Raw genomic sequence first — 24,031 nt, forward strand, 5'->3', positions numbered from 1 at the left:
AGGCTGGGACTGCTACCTTAGCACTTCCAATGCTGAAATAGGGATCCAGTTATCTTCTGTTATTTCCCATAAAAACAAAACCACCCAACTACTTTCATTGCAGTTTCAACTTGATGAAAGAATTTCTGGATGGTATGCTGGCAAGAATGTTCTAATGATGCAGTACCAGGATTACACAGTACAATTCTGCTTACTTGTTAATAATCATTTTTCTAATGTCACCCAACTCTGACAAGGCAACAGAAAACCAGTCCAAAGAGTTAGTTTTTCATATCGCTAACACAGGTCACATAATCACAGCACAGCATCAGAGGGTGACAGCTCCTGTCCCAAGTGTTCCTATAGCAACTGGTTTTATAGAACAGAGGTCGGCACTTCTGGGGGCTGAGCTGGTACTGTAGTAATTCTCCACGCCGCAGCAGCTCACTCTTTCACAACCTTCACTGATACTTTGCACTGTTTCGTTCTAAATTTCATTAAAAATATATTGTTTTAGCCAAGACTTCAAATCACTCAGTCAAAATATGTATCATGTAAACTCAACAAAATAATAAGACAATGATTTTCTTTCAGAGTCGCTGCTTTTGTCTGGTTTCAGAGCAGCTGCCGTGTTAGTCTGCATCTGCAGAAAGAACAGGAGGACGTGTGGCACCTCAGAGACTCACCCATTTATTTGAGCATCAGCTTTCCTGAGCTACAGCTCGCTTCATCCTTCATTCATTTCGTGAGCTGTAGCTCACGAAAGCTCATGCTCAAATAAATGGGTGAGTCTCTAAGGTGCCACAAGTACTCCTTTTCTTTTTGCTTTTGTCTGTATTTCTGCTTTTTCATAGTATAATAACAGAGAAATAAGGCAGAGCAACATGTCAGTGTAAATAGTCTGGGCTGGAAGAACATCCCTTTACTCACACGCAAACATTCAAGTCATTATTACAGTAAGTGCTCTGGGATCATTAGGGCAGTTACTGGGAAACTGATTCACAGCAGGGGACAAAAGATTTCAGATCACTGGGGTACAGATACCCGAGTGTCCACATCTCAGGGAGAAAAAACAAGAAAGTAACTTGCTGTGCCCTGGGTAAATCCACTGAGCTGTCTGGCATCCCTTTTGTGTTACAAGGCTCAGCCTGGCTGTAAGCTCTTCATTCTCTATGAACTGAGAGAACCATACCCATCCCTCCAATTCTCACAAAGGGCAACAATGCCAGCCAACAGGCCTAGTTATAGATTGACCATACCTTTTCATTTTAAAACTGAACTACTCAAATCTTGGCCAAAAGTATCTGAGAAGAGTGTGGAAGCCATCTCATAAAAGTCAACAGTTTATGAAAGGTAGGCACATCTGTCTATGCAGAGGTGGTGTTAATAACTGCTACCTGGCAAGCTCTGGGAGTCTGGCACCCAGGATCACATTCAATACAAAATGTATTTGATTATAAAGAATGGGCACTTCTTTTAAATTACTCTAGTGCTAGGGGTCAGAAATCTTTCTGTTAATTAGGGAGAATTTCAGATGCCTCCCTCAAGCAGCTTGTCTCTTATCGCTACTTACAAGATACCTTCTTATTTTCACTTGGTCCACTCTGCTCTTTATCTTACAAACTGATCCATCTGCCAAATCCACAAGTTAGAACCCTAAGATACGCTAAATTGCTTAGGATAATATCTCTGGTTTGTAACATGTCACAAGGCAGATACAGAATGTTCTCCTGACTAATTCCTCCATTGCTTTCTTCGAAATACTGAGATCTGAGAAAGCCAGAGACCTGAGTAATAACCTACACCCCCTGAATGGATCTCACAGGTCTAAGTTTGTAAGTATACTTCTATTAGCAAGAGATTTATCCAGGCACTAACTACCCAATAGCTGATTTTATCTACTGGGCACTGCTGTACCGAGAGTGTAAAGAGTACGTGTGTGCATATTTGTTCTCTGCATCCAGTGATGTGGTGGTAAAAAAAAGTGGGTAAACTAATCTAAACTAAGCTCCATATTCCCCAAATGAGAAGTGGGTAAACTCTGTTTACCTGCATTTACCCTTGACTACACCGGTGCATCCATTCCCACACTTATCACAGTCTGGGCACCTTACACATTCTGAAAGTCATCAAATCACAAGGATATGTTTCTCTCTCTTTTCCCCTGTACTGGTAAGGAGTGATTTCCCACCCCCACTTCAGTTGTTGTACATGCAAAAGTTTCTACAAAATGTACAAAGGAGAGAAACCATATTCCCTTTTGTGAGCGAGACAGACTTAGCCTTTAGCCACTGAAGTTGTGAACAGCACGACGAGTGAAACAGATCACAGCACAGAAGGTGGTTGGACATGGAAAACAAACACCATCCTATGAAAGAAGAATCTCCTAGGAGTCCCCAGCCCTGAATGCCATTGGCAATAACTGCTTAACTATGAGTTAAACCAATTAATCTCCTCCAGTCAGGCATCAGTGGAGTAGGTGGCACCAACACACAGGAGTCAGCCCTTACCGCCAGGAGGAGGTTTGCTTTTTGTGGTGAGGATGACAAACCCAAATCCTTCATTCTCTTTCCGCTGTAGCAGGACATCATAGGCCTCTGGGGACTGTCTGCTTGTGACCTCTACCCGGTTCAGCCGGGGAGATCCATTTTGAGTGGAAATGGGCAGCTGCGACTCCTCCTCTTCTGGCTGTTTCTCGACTACAAACACCACAAAAATAAAGTATAAGGTAGAATCAGTAAGAGTGCTGTGGAGCTGGATAACTACAAGGATAAACATGATCAGATCACTAACAGAATGGAGAAGCACTTCCTCTCCCCACAGGGGTTTATTAAGAAGGCTACTGAAACCAGATGGAATCAGAATACGGGGTAGAACCATTTACACTTCGGGCTGAAGTTGCTACAGAGGTTTAAGAATGTGTAATAGGAGAGTTTAATGTTTGCAATACACACTTATAACTCAGAAGGGAACAGTCTGGGTGTACAGCAGCTCAGAGGTCGTGCTCAGTTGCTGATGCCCTTAATAACGCTAGCCTAACTTTGGTTGTCCCTTTAGTGACTCTTTTTGGCAGCACTATTTTCCTGTATAGTTTAAGCACAAGATCAAGAGCAGAAACCCACTTTAAAACTGGGACTATTGCCATTTTCACTGCAGAGAACCAACGGCCTATTTCAAAACGTGTACCAATATTTTAAAGGGTAATTCAAATGTTGAAGCCCAGCCTCTTTGATGGAAAACTAACAAAATCCCAGTCTTGAAGCATTGCCTGTGAGGACCATGCCACATCAGGAAATTCAGAGGAAAATAAAGCTGTAAAATGAAGGGATTTTTCTTTTTCTTTCTTTTTAAATTAAATAAAGGAGAAATAAACAGAGACCAGAGGCAGAGGCGGCCCTGATGCAGACGAAGCCACGTAAGCTTTTCAAGATCTCTGAATCAGACCCTCTCTTTCAGGAACACGTTACACTGTCAGAATTCACCAGGGAGGCAATGCAACTTGAGATGCAAAGGCAGAAAATTGCTTTTCCTCCGATTAATCTTTTCTGAGCCTTTAGATGGCCTCTTTTTGTGCTCGACTCAATCTGCTCTCCTTGCACCGTGCTACGACAGGCTGGCAGTAGCCACCAGTTATAGCACCAATATAATACACCTGTAGTTACTAGGCGGATAATACCTAATTTAATACAGTATGTATTTTCACCTTGAACAAAAACTGAGCAAGACAGACTCATGAAGGGCTGCAATCTACATGCAAATACAGTGTGACTGGAGACCCTGCCCCCTCCTGGTTTGTCTGGTTTCTGTGTGGCACCTGGGAGAAACACCATGACAATATTAACTCACTAACACCCCTGTGCAGTAGGTAGATATCACACCCATTTTACAGACAGTGACACAGACGTCACTTGATTTGTCAAAGAATGCACAGTGTGTCAGTGACAGGCCTGGAATTAGAATTTAGGACTTTCTAGGCTCACAAACTCATACTTAGCCCATTAGGCCATGCTGCCCCCATTTGGATGACAGTGAAAGGGAAGATGTTATGAAAATCATACACTTCCTATTTTTTCACAGTTTATAAGGAATGTTTCTAGTTATCTTGACTGAAAGAGCCATGAAAGGCAGTGGGGTTTACTAATGAGAACAGGGGACTGCAAGCCAGGACTCCTGGGTTCTGTTCTCAGGTTTATCACTGATGTGGTCAGTGACATCTGAGCCACGACAACCCTTCTGTACCTCAGTTTCCATATCTGTACATTCCATTGCCACTGAACTGTCTACAGAACACTTCTCTGACTATAAAATTAATTTCTGCATTGAATTAAATAATACACTTAAGCCTGCTGCACAAATTCTAACAAAACTCAGAATGTAGTGTGTTGTAATGCAGAAAGAAAGTTTGTATCACTGCCCAGAGTACGTAGAGCCATGAGTGGCTTTAATAATGAATGCTTGTAAAGTACTTTCAGATCCTCCAATGAAAAGCACTATAGAACAAGAGAGCATCACTATTGCAGTGCTTTCCAGAGCCTCAGCGCGAACGGATGCTCCCTTTTTTATCCCATTCTCTTCCCTCCAAGAACATCTGCTTGATACAAATTTGTTTTACCCCATTCATCCAGAAGTGGAGGTGACACCCTGAGTTTCCATCATTCCTGATGTACTAGTTGTTCTCTCATGGTACAGCTTTATGTCACCTGATTATGGCCGTGGAAACATGCTTTTACACTGAGTCCAGGAACAAGAGTGCCAGTGGCCATGCTACCAGACTCCGGCAAACCTAGCGGGACTGGGTTTAGTCTGGACACCTGGCACATACCGCCAAAGATGATCTTCCTCCGGACAGTGAGCAGCACCTGGCCATTCCGCGCAGCACTGGTCATTAAGTCCAGGACCTGTTTGTGTGATTTCCCTTTGACAGAGATGCCGTCAATGCACATTAGCTCATCGGCAGCTCGGAGTCGGCCGTCTTTCTCTGCTGCTCCCAGTGGGATGATGGCCCCAATATATATCTGTCAACAAAGTATCATCATTGGTCTTGGGGTGTAGAACACACAGAATGTGTCATGCTTGAATCTCCAGATAAAGAGGGACTTTTTGCAGGCTTTCCTTTAAAAAAATGTATTTCCCCCTCCTAAATCTAGCAGAAACTCACGCTACAGAAGCAATACTAGACCGACCTCATTTGCAGGTGTAGAAATGAGCACACTGTGACAGTCCCAGCTTCCTGACATTCAAACTTAATGCTCATCTTATTTTAAGGTTTATTTTTATTACTGCCTTGCATTATTCATGAATGCCTATCAGCTGAACGGTCACCACCTCATGAGTAGGTTAAGCTCTGTATTTGTACACTTACCTGTTTGTCTTGCTGTTTTAGTGTATGTGTGTGTTATTTATGTATTTGTTCTGTGCATCAAAAATTATTGAAAAGAAATGCCTGTGTCATTCAATCAACACAACAAAGACACACTATCATTACTGAGACCTGCTAGGTGACTCCAGTGTAGAATTTAAAGTTCAGCAAAGAGCCTAAGAACACAGCTCCTCAGAAATTGCAACACTCAAAATCTGCAATGTGCAAGTATTGGTGATCACAGGATGAATTTAAACAGCTGCAGCCCTCACACCCCTTTGGCCTGCACCTTTCCTCCCAAGCAAACACCAGCTAAATGATAGAGACAGGAGCACAAAACACGTAGTAGTTTTAGATGCTAGAAAAAAGTTCAGTTTAAAGTGAAAGATTAAAAACAATTATGTCCAGCAGGTGTCCAGCGTTAAGCAGCAGAGAGCAGGTTCATTCCAAAACCCATCTTCACATTGCACTCAGGGCATTGCTATACTCTTACCAACACAGCTAGTCACTATAGCAACAAAACAGTAGAATACAATAAAAAAAACCTAAAATTGCGTATTATTTCCTCTAGAAAAAGCACTCTGTTCTTCCTTTCCTTTAAATGCACGTCAGAAAACAAACTGGCATTGGATCTCAGATGTGAATGGAGAATGCATTTTAATTACATATGAAAGGACATGCTACCGATCAGTGTCTGTATCCCAAAAGCTTTAGCACCTTTGAAGGTTGGCAGGACAGGAGCAGTCACTGCCATATGGTCAGGGACAGAGTTCTACTTTTCTTGGTGAAGATGTGCTTTGGCAAGTGAGAAACAGGGCAGGATTTCCTAAAGCCAGGAATAGCATGAATAGGAACTCCAGGAATTTCCGTTCATGTCTTTGCCAATCTGCCTCCATCCTCCTCTCTGAAGCAGACACTGCCACCTGAGTCAAATTGTATGACAGCTCTCGAGAGCGAAGCCAAAAAACTTCACTAATTGGTGACCTAAAACCATATCTGATGTCCAATCTCCAAAAGAAGAGAAAGACTTACAAAAACTATTTTAAAAAAAGATTATAATTTTCTCCTTGCTTTGTTCCCTTCTGCAGCATAATAATGCAACAAGACAGTAACAAATCTGGGGGTGATTTTTTTGGGGTAGCCAGAAAGCCTTCTCCACTTGCTTATTTCCCAGTTAAACTGACATGCATGTTGTACTGAGCATTACCAGTGTGCATTGGTGCCAAGTCCATTAATAAGATTAGGTGCTATAATGTGCAAAGGTTTGGTGCCAACCCCATCTTTGAGAGCATTCTCAGGATAGAACAATTATGGTGTAAAGGCTTGATGGAGAACTGCTGCTGCCAAGAAAGATTCTAGACAAACAGAAAGTGACTGAGAGCCTGGGGGGGACTGAAATCAACCATGAAGAGGAAAGGGAAGAAAGGTAACAAACCATTTTATCTTCTTCCATTGGATTTTAATGGGACTGGAGTTAAATCACTATTTAGCCGGAACAGTTTCTTTTTTTTTAAATCTGGTCTAACACAACACATCAAAAAGCTTCACACTCAACTTGTTTCATTAACTACTGCTGTAGGTCCTCACTGCAGTCACTCATGGGCATTCTGTTGAGAACCAGGCCACATTCAGATGTCACTGGACAGACGCAGTGCATGTTTGCTCTACCAGGATGAACATGGGCAAGTTAAGTGCCAAACATGCAGATAAGGGTTCTTCCCCCAGATCTAATCTAAACCATAACTTTTTAATGTGCCTGTCACTGAGGCCCGTCTCTCGCCATCAAGTCACAAGTGTTGCTATGGAGGAGTATCCCAGTGATGCTTGCAGAAATCCAACAATTGCTGACTTTGGTAAAGGACTCAGCTGATCACTTAATAAAAGATAGCTAAACCAGCCTGCCCAGTTTCTTTACTCTTTTTACCCTGTTGAAGCTTTAGCTCAACATCTGACTGCTGAAATATTTCTGTTCAAGTTCCTTCACTGCTAGAACATGGGGCTATCTCCCTCTGTAGGAATTTGGGGTACTGTATTTCTCTCCTTCCATGTGACAAATTGACCTTAGCTGCCACCTCAATTTGTGGAAGACCACTCCCAAGGTGATGAGCTCCCCACTCACCCCAAACTCTGTAAATTTGTCCCAGGTCATGTTTGAATACTGAGCGACAGTAGGGACTTCACAGCTTTCATGGCAAGGGACCAAATGGAATTTTGCCCCAAGTTTCCCCTACCAAGTAAAGGTCCCTTGGGCTCAACTGAATAAGTCACATTTGTAGCTCCTCCCATAACACCATGCCCCATTTTCCCAGTTTGTCGGTTGGTGTGAACTTGTACTATGAACACTATTTCTCTAAAGCTTAAAGACACCGCCAAATGTCTTTGCGCCTTCCATTCTTGATTATCTACCACCCACTTGCAACCAAATTTGCAGCAACTTAGCTCTGATAGCATTTTGAGAAAGCCAACCTGAACCAGGAATGAAGCAGTATAAAAAACATACTGAATCTGTTTAAGGTGAATATGATATCAACATACAGTATAGCTGTTTATTTGAAGATGGAAATAAAGCTTATCCACTTAACACAACATGGGGAAAAAATTAAAATGATCATGTGAAGGAGACATTGCAAGGAGCTACAGCAGAAGCTCCCAAAGTCCAGGTAACAGATAACTTAATTCACTTACTGACTGGTCCGGTCCATCCCCTCCGAGCACACGGAAGCCAAACCCCGACTCCTGTTTTCGCAGGAAAACATCCAAATCTTTTGTGTTTGGAGCTAGTTAAGACAAATATGAAACGTGCATGATAAGTTACATTTGATTATTGGAAAGAAGATTAAAACGTGTTTACATCTTTCTTTAATCAACACAGTTGTGCAACCAGTTCTAAGCTTGTAGTTTTCCATTGACAAAACAGAGTGGTCAGATTGTTTTAGTAAGAAATTTCACCAATTCCTCATCCTCCTAGCATGTGGAGTGATGAGTATGTCCAGAAACAGCTGCAGATGTCTGTCACTCTAACACCATTTCACAGGGACCAAAACACCTCCTACCATTATGTTTTTATAGGTTGAGATTAAGATGCAGTCTAGAATTGCTACAAATAGGGCCAATTTCACAACACTGAAAACAATCATGAGCCAAATCAGCAGGGAGGAAGAATTTAACCAGAAAAGTGAATGGTAATTGGGAATCATTTAAGAACACCTTATTGAGGAAGAAGGCCATGCTGGTTAAAAAGCTAACCTTGTTTAGAGGGGAAATGAAGGCAGTTATAAAAAATAAAATATATAAAAAATGGAAGAAAGGGGAAGTTGATAATAATGAATATAAATCAGAAGTTAGGAACTGTAGAAAACTGACAAGTGAGGCAAAAGGACACAAGGATCTATGGCCAGCAGAATAAGAGTAAAAGATAAGAAGAAGGAGTTTTTAAAATGCATTAGGAACAAAAATAATCCTGACAATGGTATTGGTCCAGTACTAGATGCAAAAATTGCAGAATTATCAAAAATAATGCAGAAAAGGCAGAAGTGTTCAGTACATTGTTCTGTATCTGGGGAAAAAACAGATTATACAGACTCATCTTATGGTGGTAACACTTTCCATTCCACTAGTATCTCTGGAGGATGTCAAACAGAAGCTGCAGAAGTAAGACATTTTTAAATCAGCAGGTCTAGATTACTTGAAACCGAGAGTTTTAAAAGAGCTTGCTATGAGCTTGCTGAACCGTTAATGCTGATTTTCAATAAGGCTTGGAGCACAGGGGAAGTTTCTGAGGACTACAAATAAGCTAATATTGTGCCAATTTTTAAAAGGGGATGACTCTGATAGTTATGGACCGGTGCGCTGGGCATTGATCCCTGGCAAGACAATGGAGTGGCTGATCCTGGATTTGATTAATGAAGAATTAAACGAGGGTAATATGATTAATGAAATTAACATGGCACACTTTAAATGGATTAAAAACTGGCTGACAGGTCTCAAAATGTAACTGTAAATGGGGAATCATTATTGAGTGGGTGTGCTTCCAGTGAGATTCCGTAGGTATTGGTTCTTGGGTCTATGCTATTTCACATTTTTATCAATGACTTCAAAGAAAATATGAAATCATCACCGATAAAGTTTGCAGATGACGTAAATGTTGGGAGAATGGTAAATAATGAAGAGGGCAGGTCACTGATTTACATCAATCTGGATTGCTTGGTGAATTGGGTGCAAACAATATATGCATTAGTACAGCTAAATGTAAACGTGTACATGTCGGAACAAAGAATGTAGGCCATACTTCCAGGATGGGGGACTTTAACCCGGGAAGCAGTGACTCTAAAAAAATATTTGGGGGTTGTGGCAGATAATCAGCTGAACATGAGCTCCCAGTGTGACGCTGTAGTCAAAAGGGCTAATGCGATTCTGGGATACATAAACAGGAGAATCTTGAGTAGGGGAGACAGCCTACCTTCATATCTGGCATTCATGCAACCACTGCTGGTACGCTGTGTCAAACTCTGGTGCCCACAATTCAGGAACAATGTTGATAAATTGGAGAGGGGTCAGAGAAGAGCCATGAGAATGGTTGAAGGATTAGAAAAACTGCCTTACAGTGATAGACTCAAAGAGCTCAATCTATTTAGTCTACCAAAAGAGAACGTTAAGGGGTGACTTAAGTATAGTTGGTAAGTGTCTACATGGGAAACAGATATTTAATAGGTTTCAGAGTAGCAGCCAGGTTAGTCTGTATTCGGAAAAAGAAAAGGAGTACTTGTGGCATCTTAGAGACTAACAAATTTATTTGAGCATAAGCTTTCGTGAGCTACAGCTCACTTCATCGGATGCATTCAGTGGAAAATACAGTGGGGAGATTTATATACATAGAGAACATGAAACAATGGGTGTTACCATACACACTGTAACCAGAGTGATCACTTAAGGTGAGCTATTACCAGCAGGAGAGGGGTGGGGAGAGGCGAGGGGAACCTTTTGTAGTGATAATCAAGGTGGACCATTTCCAGCAGTTGACAAGAACGTCTAAGGAACAGTGGGGGGTGGGGTGGGGGAATAAACATGGGGAAATAGTTTTACTTTGTGTAATGACCCATCCACTCCCAGTCTCTATTCAAGCCTAAGTTAATTGTATCCAGTTTGCAAATTACTTCCAATTCAGCAGTCTCTCGTTGGAGTCTGTTCTTGAAGTTTTTTTCTTGAAGAATTGCAACTTTTAGGTCTGTAATGAAGTGACCAAAGAGACTGAAGTGTTCTCCAACTGGTTTTTGAATGTTATAATTCTTGACATCTGATTTGTGTCCATCTATTCTTTTACTTAGACACGGTCCAGTCTGGCCAATATACATGGCAGAGGGGCATTGCTGGCACATGATGGCATGTATCACATTGGTAGATGTGCAGGTGAACGACCTTCTGATAGTGTGCCTGATGTGATTAGGCCCTGTGATGGTGTCCCCTGAATAGATATGTGGACACAGTTGGCAACGGGCTTTGTTGCAAGGATAGGTTCCTGGATTAGTGGTTCTGTTGTGTGGTTGCTGGTGAGTATTTGCTTCAGGTTGGGGGGCTGTCTGTAAGCAAGGCCTGGCCTGTCTCCCAAGATCTGTGAGAGTGATGGGTCATCCTTCAGGATAGGTTGTAGATCCTTAATGATGCGTTGGAGAGGTTTTAGTTGGGGGCTGAAGGTGACGGCTAGTGGCGTTCTGTTATTTTCTTTGTTGGGCCTGTCCTGTAGTAGGAGACTTCTGGGAACTCTTCTGGCTCTGTCAATCTGTTTCTTCACTTCAGCAGGTGGGTATTGTAGTTGTAAGAATGCTTGATAGAGATCTTGTAGCTGTTTGTCTCTGTCTGAGGGGTTGGAGGAAATGCGGTTGTATCATAGAGCTTGGCTGTAGACAATGGATCATGTGGTGTGGTCTGGATGAAAGCTGGAGGCATGTAGGTAGGAATAGCGGTCAGTAGGTTTCCGGTATAGGGTGGTGTTTATGTGACCATCGCTTATTAGCACCATAGTATCCAGGAAGTGGATCTCTTGTGTGGATTGGTCCAGGCTGAGATTGATGGTGGGATGGAAATTATTGAAATCATGGTAGAATTCCTCAAGGGCTTCTTTTCCATGGGTCCAGATGATGAAGCTGTCAGCAACATAGCGCAAGTAGAGTAGGGGCATTAGGGGACGAGAGCTGAGGAAGCATTGATCTAAGTCAGCCATAAAAATGTTGGCATACTGTGGGGCCACGCTGGTACCCATAGCAGTGCCTCTGATTTGAAGGTATACATTGTCCCCAAATGTGAAATAGTTATGGGTGAGGACAAAGGCACAAAGTTCAGCCACCAGGTTTGCCGTGACATTATTGGGGATACTGTTCCTGAGAGCTTGTAGTCTCCCCCCCACACTGTTCCTCAGACATTCTTGTCAACTGCTGGAAATGGCCCACCTTGATTATCACTACAAAAGGTTCCCCCCGCCCTCCTGCTGGTAATAGCTCACCTTAAGTGATCACCCTCCTTACAGTGTGTATGGTAACACCCATTGTTTCATGTTCTCTATGTATATAAATCTCCCCACTGTATTTTCCACTGCATGCATCCGATGAAGTGAGCTGTAGCTCACGAAAGCTTATGCTCAAATAAATTTGTTAGTCTCTAAGGTGCCACAAGTCCTCCTTTTCTTTTTTAGATATTTAATAATGAGCTCTTCAGTCTAGTACAGAAAGGCATAACATGATCCAATGGCTAGAAGTTGATGCGAGACAAATTCAGACTAGAAATAAGGTGTAAAACTGTTAATGGTGAGAGTAATTAGTGATTGGAACAACTTACCAAGGGTCGGGGTGGATTCTTCGTAACTGAAAATTGTTAAATCATGATTGGATATTTTTCTACAAGATCTGCTCTAGGAATTATTTTAGAAAATTTCTATGACCGGTGTTATAGAGGAGGTCAGACTAGGGTCACAATCATCCCTTCTGGCTTTGGAATCCATCAATCCATCTAGAGTTCATCTCAGACAGGACCATATTTGACAAACAATTGAACTATCTAGTTTACTTCAGCTGCTTAGAATTAGAACATCTTCGAATTTGGCAAGAACTCCTCAAAAACATTACAAGATATGGTGCAGCAATATACTGTGAGTTCCACCTCTCATCATTTCAAATTCACCAAGATATAACTTCATATATGACTTGATATACAAATTTCCTATCCTACTTTCCAATCAAGTCTTACTAACTAACCCTCAATATGTTAAATTGTGCATTTGCCTCCACTTTGTTTAGTTTAACTCTTGTTTTTGCTCTTCTCTATGGCTGCTGCTGTCTGTGGTTCAATTGTTAAACAGGACACTTTTTCTGAGTAACTAGAAAATGTCGTTTCATTGTGTCGCAGCTGCATATGAGCCCGTCTGTAGCCGAAGTAAATTCAAATTTCAATGAAGCATTTCTTAAGAAATGTCTTACAAGGTATCTTTGCAGGGCTGGTACTATCCAATTCTCAAAGCTCATGTTTGCAAAATTAGAAAAAAGTGCTGATAGGGAAAATGGAAATTAAATGTTGAAGACAGTTTTCTAATATTAATTAGGTCAACATCAGAGAACCTGACTGCTCATTTCCTATTTCATGTATGAAACTTATTGCTGGGTAATAAGTGTTACGGAGGGAAAATGTTAAGGTTAATTTTCTCTCAAGTCAGATGTACTGAAAAGAAGCAGCAGCTTATTGCGGTACCAGATTAAGATAAAGTACAGATGTGCCATACTCCATGCCCTGGCTTAGGAAAATGAACTTGTGTTTGTTTTTCCTGGGCCTCCAAAGTTACCGCTTTATCCAGAACTAACCTTTTAGACAAACAACACAAATCTAATTAAGAGCATATTTATAGCATTTCAGTTAAGTGCTATATAATGAAATGTATGGTTGAAACACTGCACTGGGGAGAAAGTTTGTTTACAGTGGGAAATTCACAGGCAACAAGCCGTTTGTGACCTTGGTGACACTGCTATGCTTCATTTGTAGTTATGTAACAGTTTATTTTCATGTTGCAGCCCATCTGCTGACACCGTATCCCCCTTATTTACTATAAAACATATTCTTGATTTGTCATTTATGGGGGTACTTTAATCCCTACCAGCTCACCCAGGAGTGTATTTTATATGGCATGTTTGGCATGCCAAATGGCTTTGGTTTATCCATTGTATACTATTACATTTAAAATCATAGCTAGGCAGCAGTTCTGTATCTGCACCTGTTCTCATACACCATTTGTAAATCTTTGCTAGTAAACAGACTGTGTTATACACACAAAACAGACAGACTGCTGAGCTGTGATTTCCAATGGAATCATTAGCTAGGATATAATCACACAAACTACTATGGTCATTTTACTTCCTCATAGTCTTTCTAAATATGCCCTGAGGAGCACCAAGTTTAAAGACTTGTGTTTACAAGTGGACACACATGAAGGAAATGCAGAACACATCCTGCTGTGCTACAGCATATTCCCAGCATAAGAGGTCTGTGTACTTACGCTTGTCTTCAAATACTGTCTTAGACTTCAGATAGACTTCTGAAGGGTCGAGTTTTGGAGAGCCTGACCTCACAGCAGCAGGTGGGAATGGCATAGGCTGTGGAATGGAATCACTGATAGCTTCTAAGCTTCCTGAATTCTCTTGCTTATCGGTTTTCTGAAACAAAAAAAGCAGAGTAAGAAAAGTATGTTAAGTTCAAAATTATCAATAAACAGGTGAGAAAAAACAGTAAACTTGTAATGCATGGCATGCAACTGCATAATCTACTCCAATTCAGTCCAGCTTCTCCCTGTAAGATAGGGGTTTCCGATCCTACTGGGAGTATGCTTCTGTTCAGCCTGTTCAAAACTTGAAAAAACGACAACTCTTCTACTGGAGAATGGGCCTGGAAACAAAGTGTTTGAAGTGGCTCATGCCCAGAGTGTGAGCAAGTGTATGTAATTTCCCATATACACTGCCTATATTGTAACTCCTCTTGTGTCCAGTGCTATTTGGTACACACAACTGAAAAGAACTCAACATACACAGAGTATAAGGCTTTTATTTTTCTCCCTTTACTTGGTAATAAGGTTGTGGATCTCAGAGATCATCTTTTAGGCTGACATTTCCCAAACTCTGGTCTGCATAACACTGCAGGTGGGCTGCAGAGAGCTCGCTGGTCACAAGGTGCTGGTTCTCCAAATTCCAAACTGCCAAATTGCATCAGAAAGCTAAAAATACATTAAGTTCTTCTCCAATGTCAGTTTTCCTTGTAAGTATTTGCTGCATTTATCATAGGAATATTAAGCAACCATGAACTGTAGAAGAGGTAACTATGCAATTGTGAACGGGAAAGGTGGTGAACACAAGCCACTATTAAAATGCATTCCATGCTATGAAAAAGTTTGAGTCCATGGTCTACATTGCCCCAGTCAGTCAGTTTAAATTACACTAACTACAAACTTCATTAAGTGGTCCTTGAACATAACAGCTGATTGATTGCTTAAGAGTGAAATGCAGGAAGATATGTCTATAAAAAGAGAATCTTCTTCCGGAGAGTCACTGAACTATGTTAATTTCATTTGTTCCATCTGAAGGTGGAAAACATCATCAAGGATTCTCTTCTAGGTTAATTTGGCTGCTACAACTGAAAATAATTTGAGTATCTATCTTGAAATCTTGCCCTGTCACGGAGGTGCTGATCTCTGAAAAGTGTACAGATGGACAGCATAGAGATAAGGAGTTCTGCAGCTACTTAACTTCTGCAAGATAATGGCAACTGAACACTTTCTACACTAATTCATTCAAACTAGAAAGTAAGGGATTAGTGCACGTGAAAAAGCATGAACTCTCTCAACCATTTCCTCCAGTGATCAGTGTCAGGTTTTCAAAAGAAGTGGATCTGTTTAGCACGTCTAACTTTTGTAATGAATTGGAATTCACCAAACTGCAGTAGTCGAACAAACCCACTGAGTGGTAGATAGAGGCACTTCTTCTGAACATCTGAGCTACGAAGCTGCAGTAGAGAAAACAAATATCCACCTGTGTTCTAAAATCTGAATCCTAAAAGAACCCTGAGATACAGCAGGAAACCAAGGGATAAGTTTAAGGTTGATTTTCTGATGTCTTATTACTTGTCCTTAATGGTCTCTGCTAAATCAGTGCTCCCAGTTTCATCCATTTGCTGCACCCTGGAAGTTTTTAAATCTAGAGCCCTGTTCTAGTTTCTATGCAGAACCTCAGTATTGGTTAGCGCAGAACTGAGATTTTGATTTTGCAAGCAAGCCAGGTTCTGCTCGTTTGCCTCTCTCTAAAGTCGTGTAAACAAACACCACCTGCTCGGAAGGAAATCTCCCTGAATAAGAAGGAAAATATTCAGGAGGAATTAAACAAAGTTAAGAAACTTGAAACACTTAGAATTCCTCCCTTCGATGTTATAGCAGGAAGGACTACAGGTAGAAGTGACATTACAGCCATCTCTGTGGTTTCAAATCCTCATTTCCAAAGGTTGATACAGCAAGATGACTTTAAATGTTTGCTCTAGGCGGAAAAGTCTCCGTGTGGCAGTGCATGTGTGTGTTTAACACAAACAAAATTAGGTTAGACTCAGGTCTGCCCCTTTGAGAGCAGAAGAAAATCCCCCAGAGGATTCAATAGTTTGAGACTTTTTACATGTTTATAGACATAAGACTCTCGCCTTTTTTAACTGAACTAGCTCACGATGTGAATTAATGCCACTGAGCATTGGGTTTCGTTCAGGGAAACGGTGACTGCACATGCACTGTAATGTTATTTCCTAAGTATTTTTAGGAGGTCTGCACATAGTGCATTTTTATATTGCAAAGTTTTTATTCAGAGAATGTCTTTTAGCAGCTATATTTCTGCTTAGGAATTAAATTAGCAATTTTTTGCAGTATATGCTCTGTTTTAAATGTGGAGAGCTGACATCCTCATGTTATCTCCACTGTTAACTGTCAGCAACAGCCTTGGCTTCAGGTTAGAAATGAATTAATGTATTTGCACAGTGCAACCATGGTGGAGAAAGAATTTACTTCTATACCTTGGGAATGGAGATTTTGTTAAAATGCAGTGAACTGCAATGCACAAGAATTCTTCTTGCTGAAATGACTCAATTCCTGAAGGCTTCCCCCCCACCACCACCATTAGAAGGGCATACAATGAACCCCATGCTGAAAAGCAGTCTCTTCCACAACATCATAATACAGATCCCTATTAACAACCATTATTCTTACCTCCAGTGTATTTCATTAAGCCAAAGGCTGTACAATTTTCTTTCCACCAGATCCAATTTAAATCGAAGATATTCCTAGTGGACCAATCTTTTGCAACCATGAATATCAGAAATACAGTCACCTTGATGACTCTGGGAAAATATAGACTGCCCATTCAAACACAACAGGAATGGTGACAAACTAGGCATTCAAGTGGGGAACACTGAAGTTCATTTTTGGAGGTTTCTCATAGAACAAAACAAAATTCTCCCAAGAAAGTAAAATGCAAACTTATAAAAGAAAATTTGAATACACAATGCAGGCAATTAGCAAGAGAAAAATGAAACTTTATGTGTTGTTTTCCCTTCAACAGCCATTCTGACAGCCTTTACATAGGGAAATTAATTTGCGTCAGGCAACAAAGCTTTGATAAAGAATAATCACTGCAGACTCCTACAAGGAGATCAGGGTGAGAGAGCCGGTTGTGAAAATGGAATAAAGTAAGCACATGGGAAGATGTTAAACTATGGGTTTACTTATTTTTAAAAAATAAATACATGTTTTCAGGTGAGGTGCAAGTGTCCAAATCTGAGAACATGAAGACATTGAAGTTACAATGCGGCGTTTACCTACAGACCACCAATGCTACTTGCGGCCTCACAATCAAGCTCTTTTGCACCTTACTTTTTCTTCCCTGAAACACGAATCCTGGAAATGATTCCTACTCTGATAGTGAGAGATGACTGATCCAGCTTCTCCTTAAGTAATGTAGGTTCTTTAAAGAAAAGTCACAGATGTGCTGAAGGCTGCTTTGTTTCCTATGTTGTCTATCAATATAAAAAACCCTACATTTTGAAGGAAAGAAAGCAGAACCCACAATAATCAAGTTATTTGAGTTCCTAGACAGGACACACAAAGGCAGCTTCCCTCTCTCTCCCCACTAACAATCACTGTCAATGAAATGAGGATCCGTTTCATGTACCTGATGTGATGTGCATAATAAACTATGATCCTTAAGAATTGATCTTGCTTATTCCCATGAGGTAGAGAGTAAATATAGAGAATTTCACCAGATACACTGGAGATCTGTTTGTGGCCAAATAGCATTTTGAAAAAATTATCTTTAGAGAGATAACAAGCAGAACCTCCAGCCAAACAATGAGAAAAAAAAATCAACAGCAATCTGTAACAGGGTAACTAAAAACCACAGACAGCCTGGCATAGACTGTAGGAGCCCCCTGCATCTTGTATAAATGGTCTAGAGATCACAGATGTGTCTATTGTAGCACACTCAATGCCTGTCTGGCAATCAGGGGACACCTGTGCCTGAACACACAGAAGAACTCACGGAGCAGTAAAGTTAGTTAACAGGCTGCCATGGAGACCCATGAATCTGTTATTGTGTGCCTGAAAATCAAGTCCGTCCATCCACACTAAACACAATAAATATAATCATGTGGATGACATCAATACTCACCACTTTGGCAGTTTTAGCAGGTGAAGGAGGACCTAAAGAAAACAGAGGAAAATATCTGAATATAAGAAGCAACTTTAATGATTAAAAACCCACTATTTTACATTGAACAGAGCCAATAAGCTCAGCTCTTATTCTTGGCTTGCAACTGATCACTGTACATTCACTCCCCTTGTGAAGGCACAAGGTTTGCTATATGTTCTATAATTCTTTTAAAATTCTCAGTGAATATTTACTTGGCCAACAATATCAACTAGCAGAGGTCCCTTAAACTGCAACTAACAGCACTAAAATGAAACACCACACATTTCTCATGCTGCCAGGGCCTGTGGTTTGAGGATACATACTCCAATTAATGTGCTGAGGCAAGTTAATGAGTTTGGCAAGTAGAACATTATTTACTACCAAAGAAATCTGATTTTTTCCCCTCATTGCTAGTCAAACTGGAAATGGTAACACTAATATTGTGAAGACTTTGGTGTCTTTGCAAATGTTAGGCATGTGTTTTGAGGTGGTTTTCCTGAGGCTGGAAGAAGAGCCTGAAAGGGGCTCTGAAGGGTCACATCTCACCTTGCAAACAAGTTTCTATAATACAGGTCATCACTAACAAGGCTCTGTTATGCTTCCCACAGGGCCAACAATGCTGAATCTCTAGTAGCTTTCTAGATGGAGATATATTAATAAAAAGGAGATGTCAATGTGACAGTTGGCTTGATCTTACAGGCTCTGACCCAAAAACTATTGAAGTCAATGGGAATCCATTTATTTGTTTACTGGGCTTTGGATCAGGCCCTTGCCTATTCTTCTTTCCACATCACGTTAATAGGAATTAGGCAAATGTGTTACTTGTCTCTCTACTTTTAGTGTTTTGTTTGAGCAGTTGGCAGATATGGTTATAGTCACTAGTACTCATGGTCTATTCAGGGTGGTGAGGGTAGAAGGGGGCTTTCAGGATTGGTGACTAAACTGACTACACCAGCACGGTCCACTCTCTCAGCACAGTGTCCTTCTTACCCTTTATGACCACTAGTCAGCATGGAAGAAGCTACAGTTGAACTGAATTCTGCCCTCCCAGCATGCAGAAATGAACATTGGACTTGATTTCTGCCTCTCAGCAGAAAAGATGTAGCTTTATGCTGGTCTCCAGCACACTATCCACAGAGTATTAATAGGTAGTGAGCCTATACCTTACACTAAGCCCTAGAGGGGAAGTGAATGTTGTGTTTGTTTAGTCAGGAAAAGCAAATCAGATCAGCATTTTTCCTCTCAGTGGAATGCTAAAATCTCAACAACACAGCAAGATGGGCATAAACAATGGTATAGGAATGATATTTTACTATGGTTTATCTGCCGCACTGAAAGGTGCTGTCAGGGTGTCCAGAGAAGCGGAGAGAAACAAAAGAGTGAAGTAGATAAAAGTTTCTCAAGATAAAAGAAAAGATGCCCCATTTGCATAGAATACTCACATGAAGAACATTCTAGAGTTCATTCCAATAAAAACATCAGCTGCTCAGAAACAGAGAACAGAGACATCCCTTAGGAGTATGATCTGGAGAAGAGAACTGGGAAGGGGGAATTCTTGGTTCTCTTCCTGACTAAGCTGAATTACTGTGTGACCTTGGATAAATCACTAACTTGTGGGTCTCCGTTTGTTCAGAGACACCAGGGGGCACAAGGATTAATTTGTTAATGTGTGTAAACAACATTATTATGAATAATTAAGTGTTTTGAGATGCTTGGACAAACTAGGCCATATAAATGCAAAGTATTATTATGGTTACTGCATCTCATATCCTCAAAAAGGGCCAATTATTTTGTGGGCTGAGATTATATAGTGTGCATTAGCAGCAACCGTTGTGGGGGTCTTTGATAAAACAGCCTGTGCCCATTTCCTTTATCTCTGTTGGCAACATAAAGGGTGAGGTAATGTCAGCAAGATATCTTATGGCAGCAAAATGCAATGTACTAAGTACTAAGTCACTATAAGTAATACCAGTATGAATAGTCTCAGGAATCAAACAACAGATATAAAAAAAACAGAAGAATAAACAAGTTGTAGAGGGCACCAATGAGCTCATTAATAACCAGGAAACTGCAGAGAAAGGATCCTGTCTGGCAGCCATCAGACTGAGCCTTCTGGCAAATGCACGCTAATTACCAGTTAGTCTATGGGGAGAGGAGACGTTCTGATCTGCAATGAACAGCAATTAAGAGAGATAAATACACACAGAAAGGAGAACTTTCCAGAGTTCCAGGTGGCAAGGCCAATGTTACCTTAAAGATGCTTCCCTCCAAGACACCTGTGATCACCTTCATAGTATAAGCCAGAGTCTCTGGACCACCCTCAAAAAGAGAAAGAAAAAGCCCTATTCCCTGCTATCTTCAGGTCAGACTGTGGGATGTGCACCTTTGCCCTAATATTTCCTGAAGAGCCAGAACAGACTACATTCAGCAGCAGTCTACAATCAAATCTGCAGTAAAACATAAAACTAATAACATGCTCAATACCAGAGGCATGGTTTACAGCTAGAGCAGGGTAGAGAATTGAGCTGACAGCCCATTTTCTACTTTTTAAAGCTTTGTACAGTAAAGCTTAGATATCACCTTCTAAACACCTTCATATCAGGATAAATTATAATAAAGTTTCATTCCTACCCACCTCCCCTTAAGATAAGAAGTGGGACATTGGCTCCCACTGGAAACTGCTTCAGCACCTCCACCACCTGCAGATGTGTCAAGTTCTGCACATTCTGATGGTAAATCTCTTGGATTACATCCCCCTTCTGAAGGCCAGGGCACCACTGGCTGTCTAAAATCATCTTCACTTTTTGCCCTGTAGGGCTGTCTGCAATTGCAAACCCAAATCCTTTAGGGCCCTTGACCAGAGGAATAGTGATTAGTTCTGGCTGGGAGCCTCCTGGAGTGGATACGGATATCCTCTGTTCCTTTGGGTCCATGGAAGGGCTGTTCAGGCGACCATTAACCAAAATGTGACCCGGTTTCCCATTTTGGTCTAAAATGACTGTTCCAGGTATTAAATCTTGGCTGGTTATGCAGATATCTCCCTTGGGCATTGGCTGGCCATTGATGATGGGTGTAGCGGTAACGATGTCTACAGCAGGATCTTCGTTGTCGTCAGGAAGCGGGTAACCGCGACACAAAGTCATATTCACATACTGGTTGACAGGAACTAGCTGAAACATCTGAACAACATCTGCATGGGTATGGCCAAGGACACAGCTGCCATTTATGTCTACAATGACATCACCTGTTATAAAAATGAGTTCAACATCATTAAAATCAGAAACTAAACCATATCTACTTTTCAAATATTCTAATCTAAGGCGCAGAATGAAACACTGACCACCCCCTTAGTAACTACAAAGCAAGTTTATGGGCAATTATTTAAGATATTAATGAATAGGGGGTCATGTCATTCCCCTTAGCCATATACTACCAGAAGGCTAAGATTTTTCTCTTAGTTGAAATATAGACTACTAAATTAAAAAGACACTCTTCTAAATATATAAAATGTAATCTGCCAAAGATTTAGAGAATGACACTATATGGGCCTCAGAAAAGGAAACAGTGCATACATTAGTGAAAGTAGCTGTCTTATACTTTAATTCATGTTATACAACAGTCTAAACTCAATCCAGAATGAATCAGATTTTTTTTTTTGGTTTCTGTTGGATTGGCTAAACTTAAATTAAGATTCTACACACAGTTCCCTGAGCGCCTCTCTAAATTTTGTATTTTGCTTTTGCTTTGACTGAAAATACATTCTCATCTGTGCATATTAAATAGCAGCAAGTGTTACATCTTGGAAGTCTGTTTCAGCATGTGTACATTTTTGAGCATGGAAATATTTCCAGTGAGTCGTAAGGTAACTCCCTTCTCTTCATGTGCCAATATATATTTATGCCTGTATCTGTACTTTTCACTCCATGCATCGGAAGAAGTGGGTTTTTTACCCATGAAAGCTTATGCCCAAATAAATCGGTTAGTCTTTAAGGTGCCACCGGACAGACTACATGACTACTCCTCCGACACTTAGGCTTCTTTGTCTCCAAAATAATAACTCTTATATAACAATAATTATAATATGTACAGACATACCATTTTTCATATGAAGATGTGAAAGCACTATACAATAATGGTAAGGTACTATCCTCATTTTTACATATTGGGAAAATGAAAGACAAGAAAAGTAGCTTGTCAAGGTCAAAGAACAGGTCAGCAGCAGAGTTACGAATTAGTTATTAAGTTCTTTTGTTATTTGAATTAGTATTAAAGTTAAGTATTAAGTTATTTTCTTACCAGAACAGTAAGAGTGGTTATCCAATACACAGAGGTATGGGAACACATCTTAGTGAAGGCAGTATAAATTATAGGTTCCAGAGACAAATTTAATTAAACCAATGTAACTAATATCCACAATGTGCTTAATTCCTCACATTGTGCAGGGTTTTCTCACCTCTCCTGCCTCCCCATTTGCCCATTCTGTGTTGCTTTATTTATTCCTACTGCTGTTCCGCTGTCAGTTTTAACATTTGGCATTTTACTTTTGGCAGCGACAATTCACAACATAGACCTGGATCCAAATTCGCTCTCAGGCAGAGAAAATGCACTGTTTTTACATTATACGTATACAGGGAGCAGAGACCATTCAATAAATAATGCATCCGATGAAGTGAGCTGTAGCTCACGAAAGCTTAGGCTCAAATAAATTTGTTGTTCTCTAAGGTGCCAAAAGTACTCCTTTTCTTTTCGCGAATACAGACTAACACGGCTGCTACTCTGAAACATTCAATAAATGAGACTGAATAAGTCCTTATGAAGCTGTTTATACAGAAGAGTATATACTTATGTATAGCTATAAAAAGCAGAAGTAGAGCTGAAATAAATGGTTACTTTCCAGGGAGAAGGCCATATATTCAGAAGTATTAATGGAATAAATACCACCACCTATCTATTATATAGCACTTTTCATCAGCAGATCTCAAAGTGCTTTATAAAGGATATCAGTATCATCATCTTAATTTTCAGATAGGGAATATGGGGCACAGAGCAAATGTGATTTTCCCAAGGTCACCCAGCAGGCTAGAGGCAGAGCCGGGAATCGAATTCAGGTCTCCCAAGTCCCAGACCAGTGCTCTAATCACTAGACCACATGCAAGCCATAGGACGTGTTTCATTCAGATAACTTGGTAATTGAATGCATATTGCACTTATATACTGACAAGCTGTTTTATACTTTTTTTAAATTTAAATTAAATGAGAGAGATAGAACTTAAGAAAAATGGAGGAACAAGCAACACAGCTAAGGAAGATTTAAGGCAAATGTTTCCACAGCCCTCTTGTAAGCAATTTAAATATCCAAGAATAATATGCAATGTCACATAAGCCCGCTGTTATGTCATGCATGGTTAAGATAAACCAGAATCCAAAATTAGAAAATCCTGCAAGAATGAAGAGCAGCTGCGACCCATCCCAGCCCCAAACTGGAAAAGGAGAGCAGAAAAAAAAAAATAATCAAGAATTGAAAGAGCAGATGTTATTAGTCTTGAAGTCACCCCAGTCCTTTAAAATGGTTATTAGTGCATGTGCCTTTGAAAGGAAAAGGCTGTTCCTGAATAATTTTTTTGTTTCTTATGAAGGCCACTCAGGGAATTCGTTTTTTTACTATTATTCATTGTTATTTATTAACCAGGGCTTACAGAAACTGAAAATCAAAACCTACTTCCTTGTGATTTTTTCCTTCATTGGGAGGCTTCGTGGCCAAGGGCTAAGCTGCACGTGTGTACATAGATTTATTGTTATAGGGTCATTTGAGTGTGTGAGGCTGCCGACAACAAATTTTGGTTTTCCTAACAGAAAAGTTGAGCCTTAAGCATTTATGTGGGAACCAACCCTCTTCCTGCTCAATTAAAACATATGTATATATATTTGTACAATTTGTACTTTCCTTTTT

General features: G+C 40.5%; 1 protein-coding gene across 3 annotated transcripts in view; it reads right to left on the bottom strand.

Annotated features, from left to right (window-relative positions):
• The window catches only part of MAGI3 (membrane associated guanylate kinase, WW and PDZ domain containing 3), a 211,099-nt gene that overhangs the window by 24,601 nt on the left and 162,467 nt on the right, over positions 1-24,031 (bottom strand). For all 3 annotated transcript variants that reach the window (XM_084611306.1, XM_084611305.1, XM_084611307.1), the window contains 6 exons: positions 20,717-21,325; positions 18,061-18,092; positions 13,872-14,028; positions 8,024-8,115; positions 4,802-4,994; positions 2,490-2,678 (listed from right to left, as the gene is read on the bottom strand). In XM_084611306.1, coding sequence (XP_084467432.1) covers positions 2,490-2,678; positions 4,802-4,994; positions 8,024-8,115; positions 13,872-14,028; positions 18,061-18,092; positions 20,717-21,325 — 1,272 coding nt within the window. The remainder of the gene's footprint in view (positions 1-2,489; positions 2,679-4,801; positions 4,995-8,023; positions 8,116-13,871; positions 14,029-18,060; positions 18,093-20,716; positions 21,326-24,031) is intronic.

This window comes from Lepidochelys olivacea, assembly GCF_965140295.1.
Source record: "Lepidochelys olivacea isolate rLepOli2 genome assembly, chromosome: 21".
Taxonomy (NCBI): domain Eukaryota; kingdom Metazoa; phylum Chordata; order Testudines; family Cheloniidae; genus Lepidochelys; species Lepidochelys olivacea.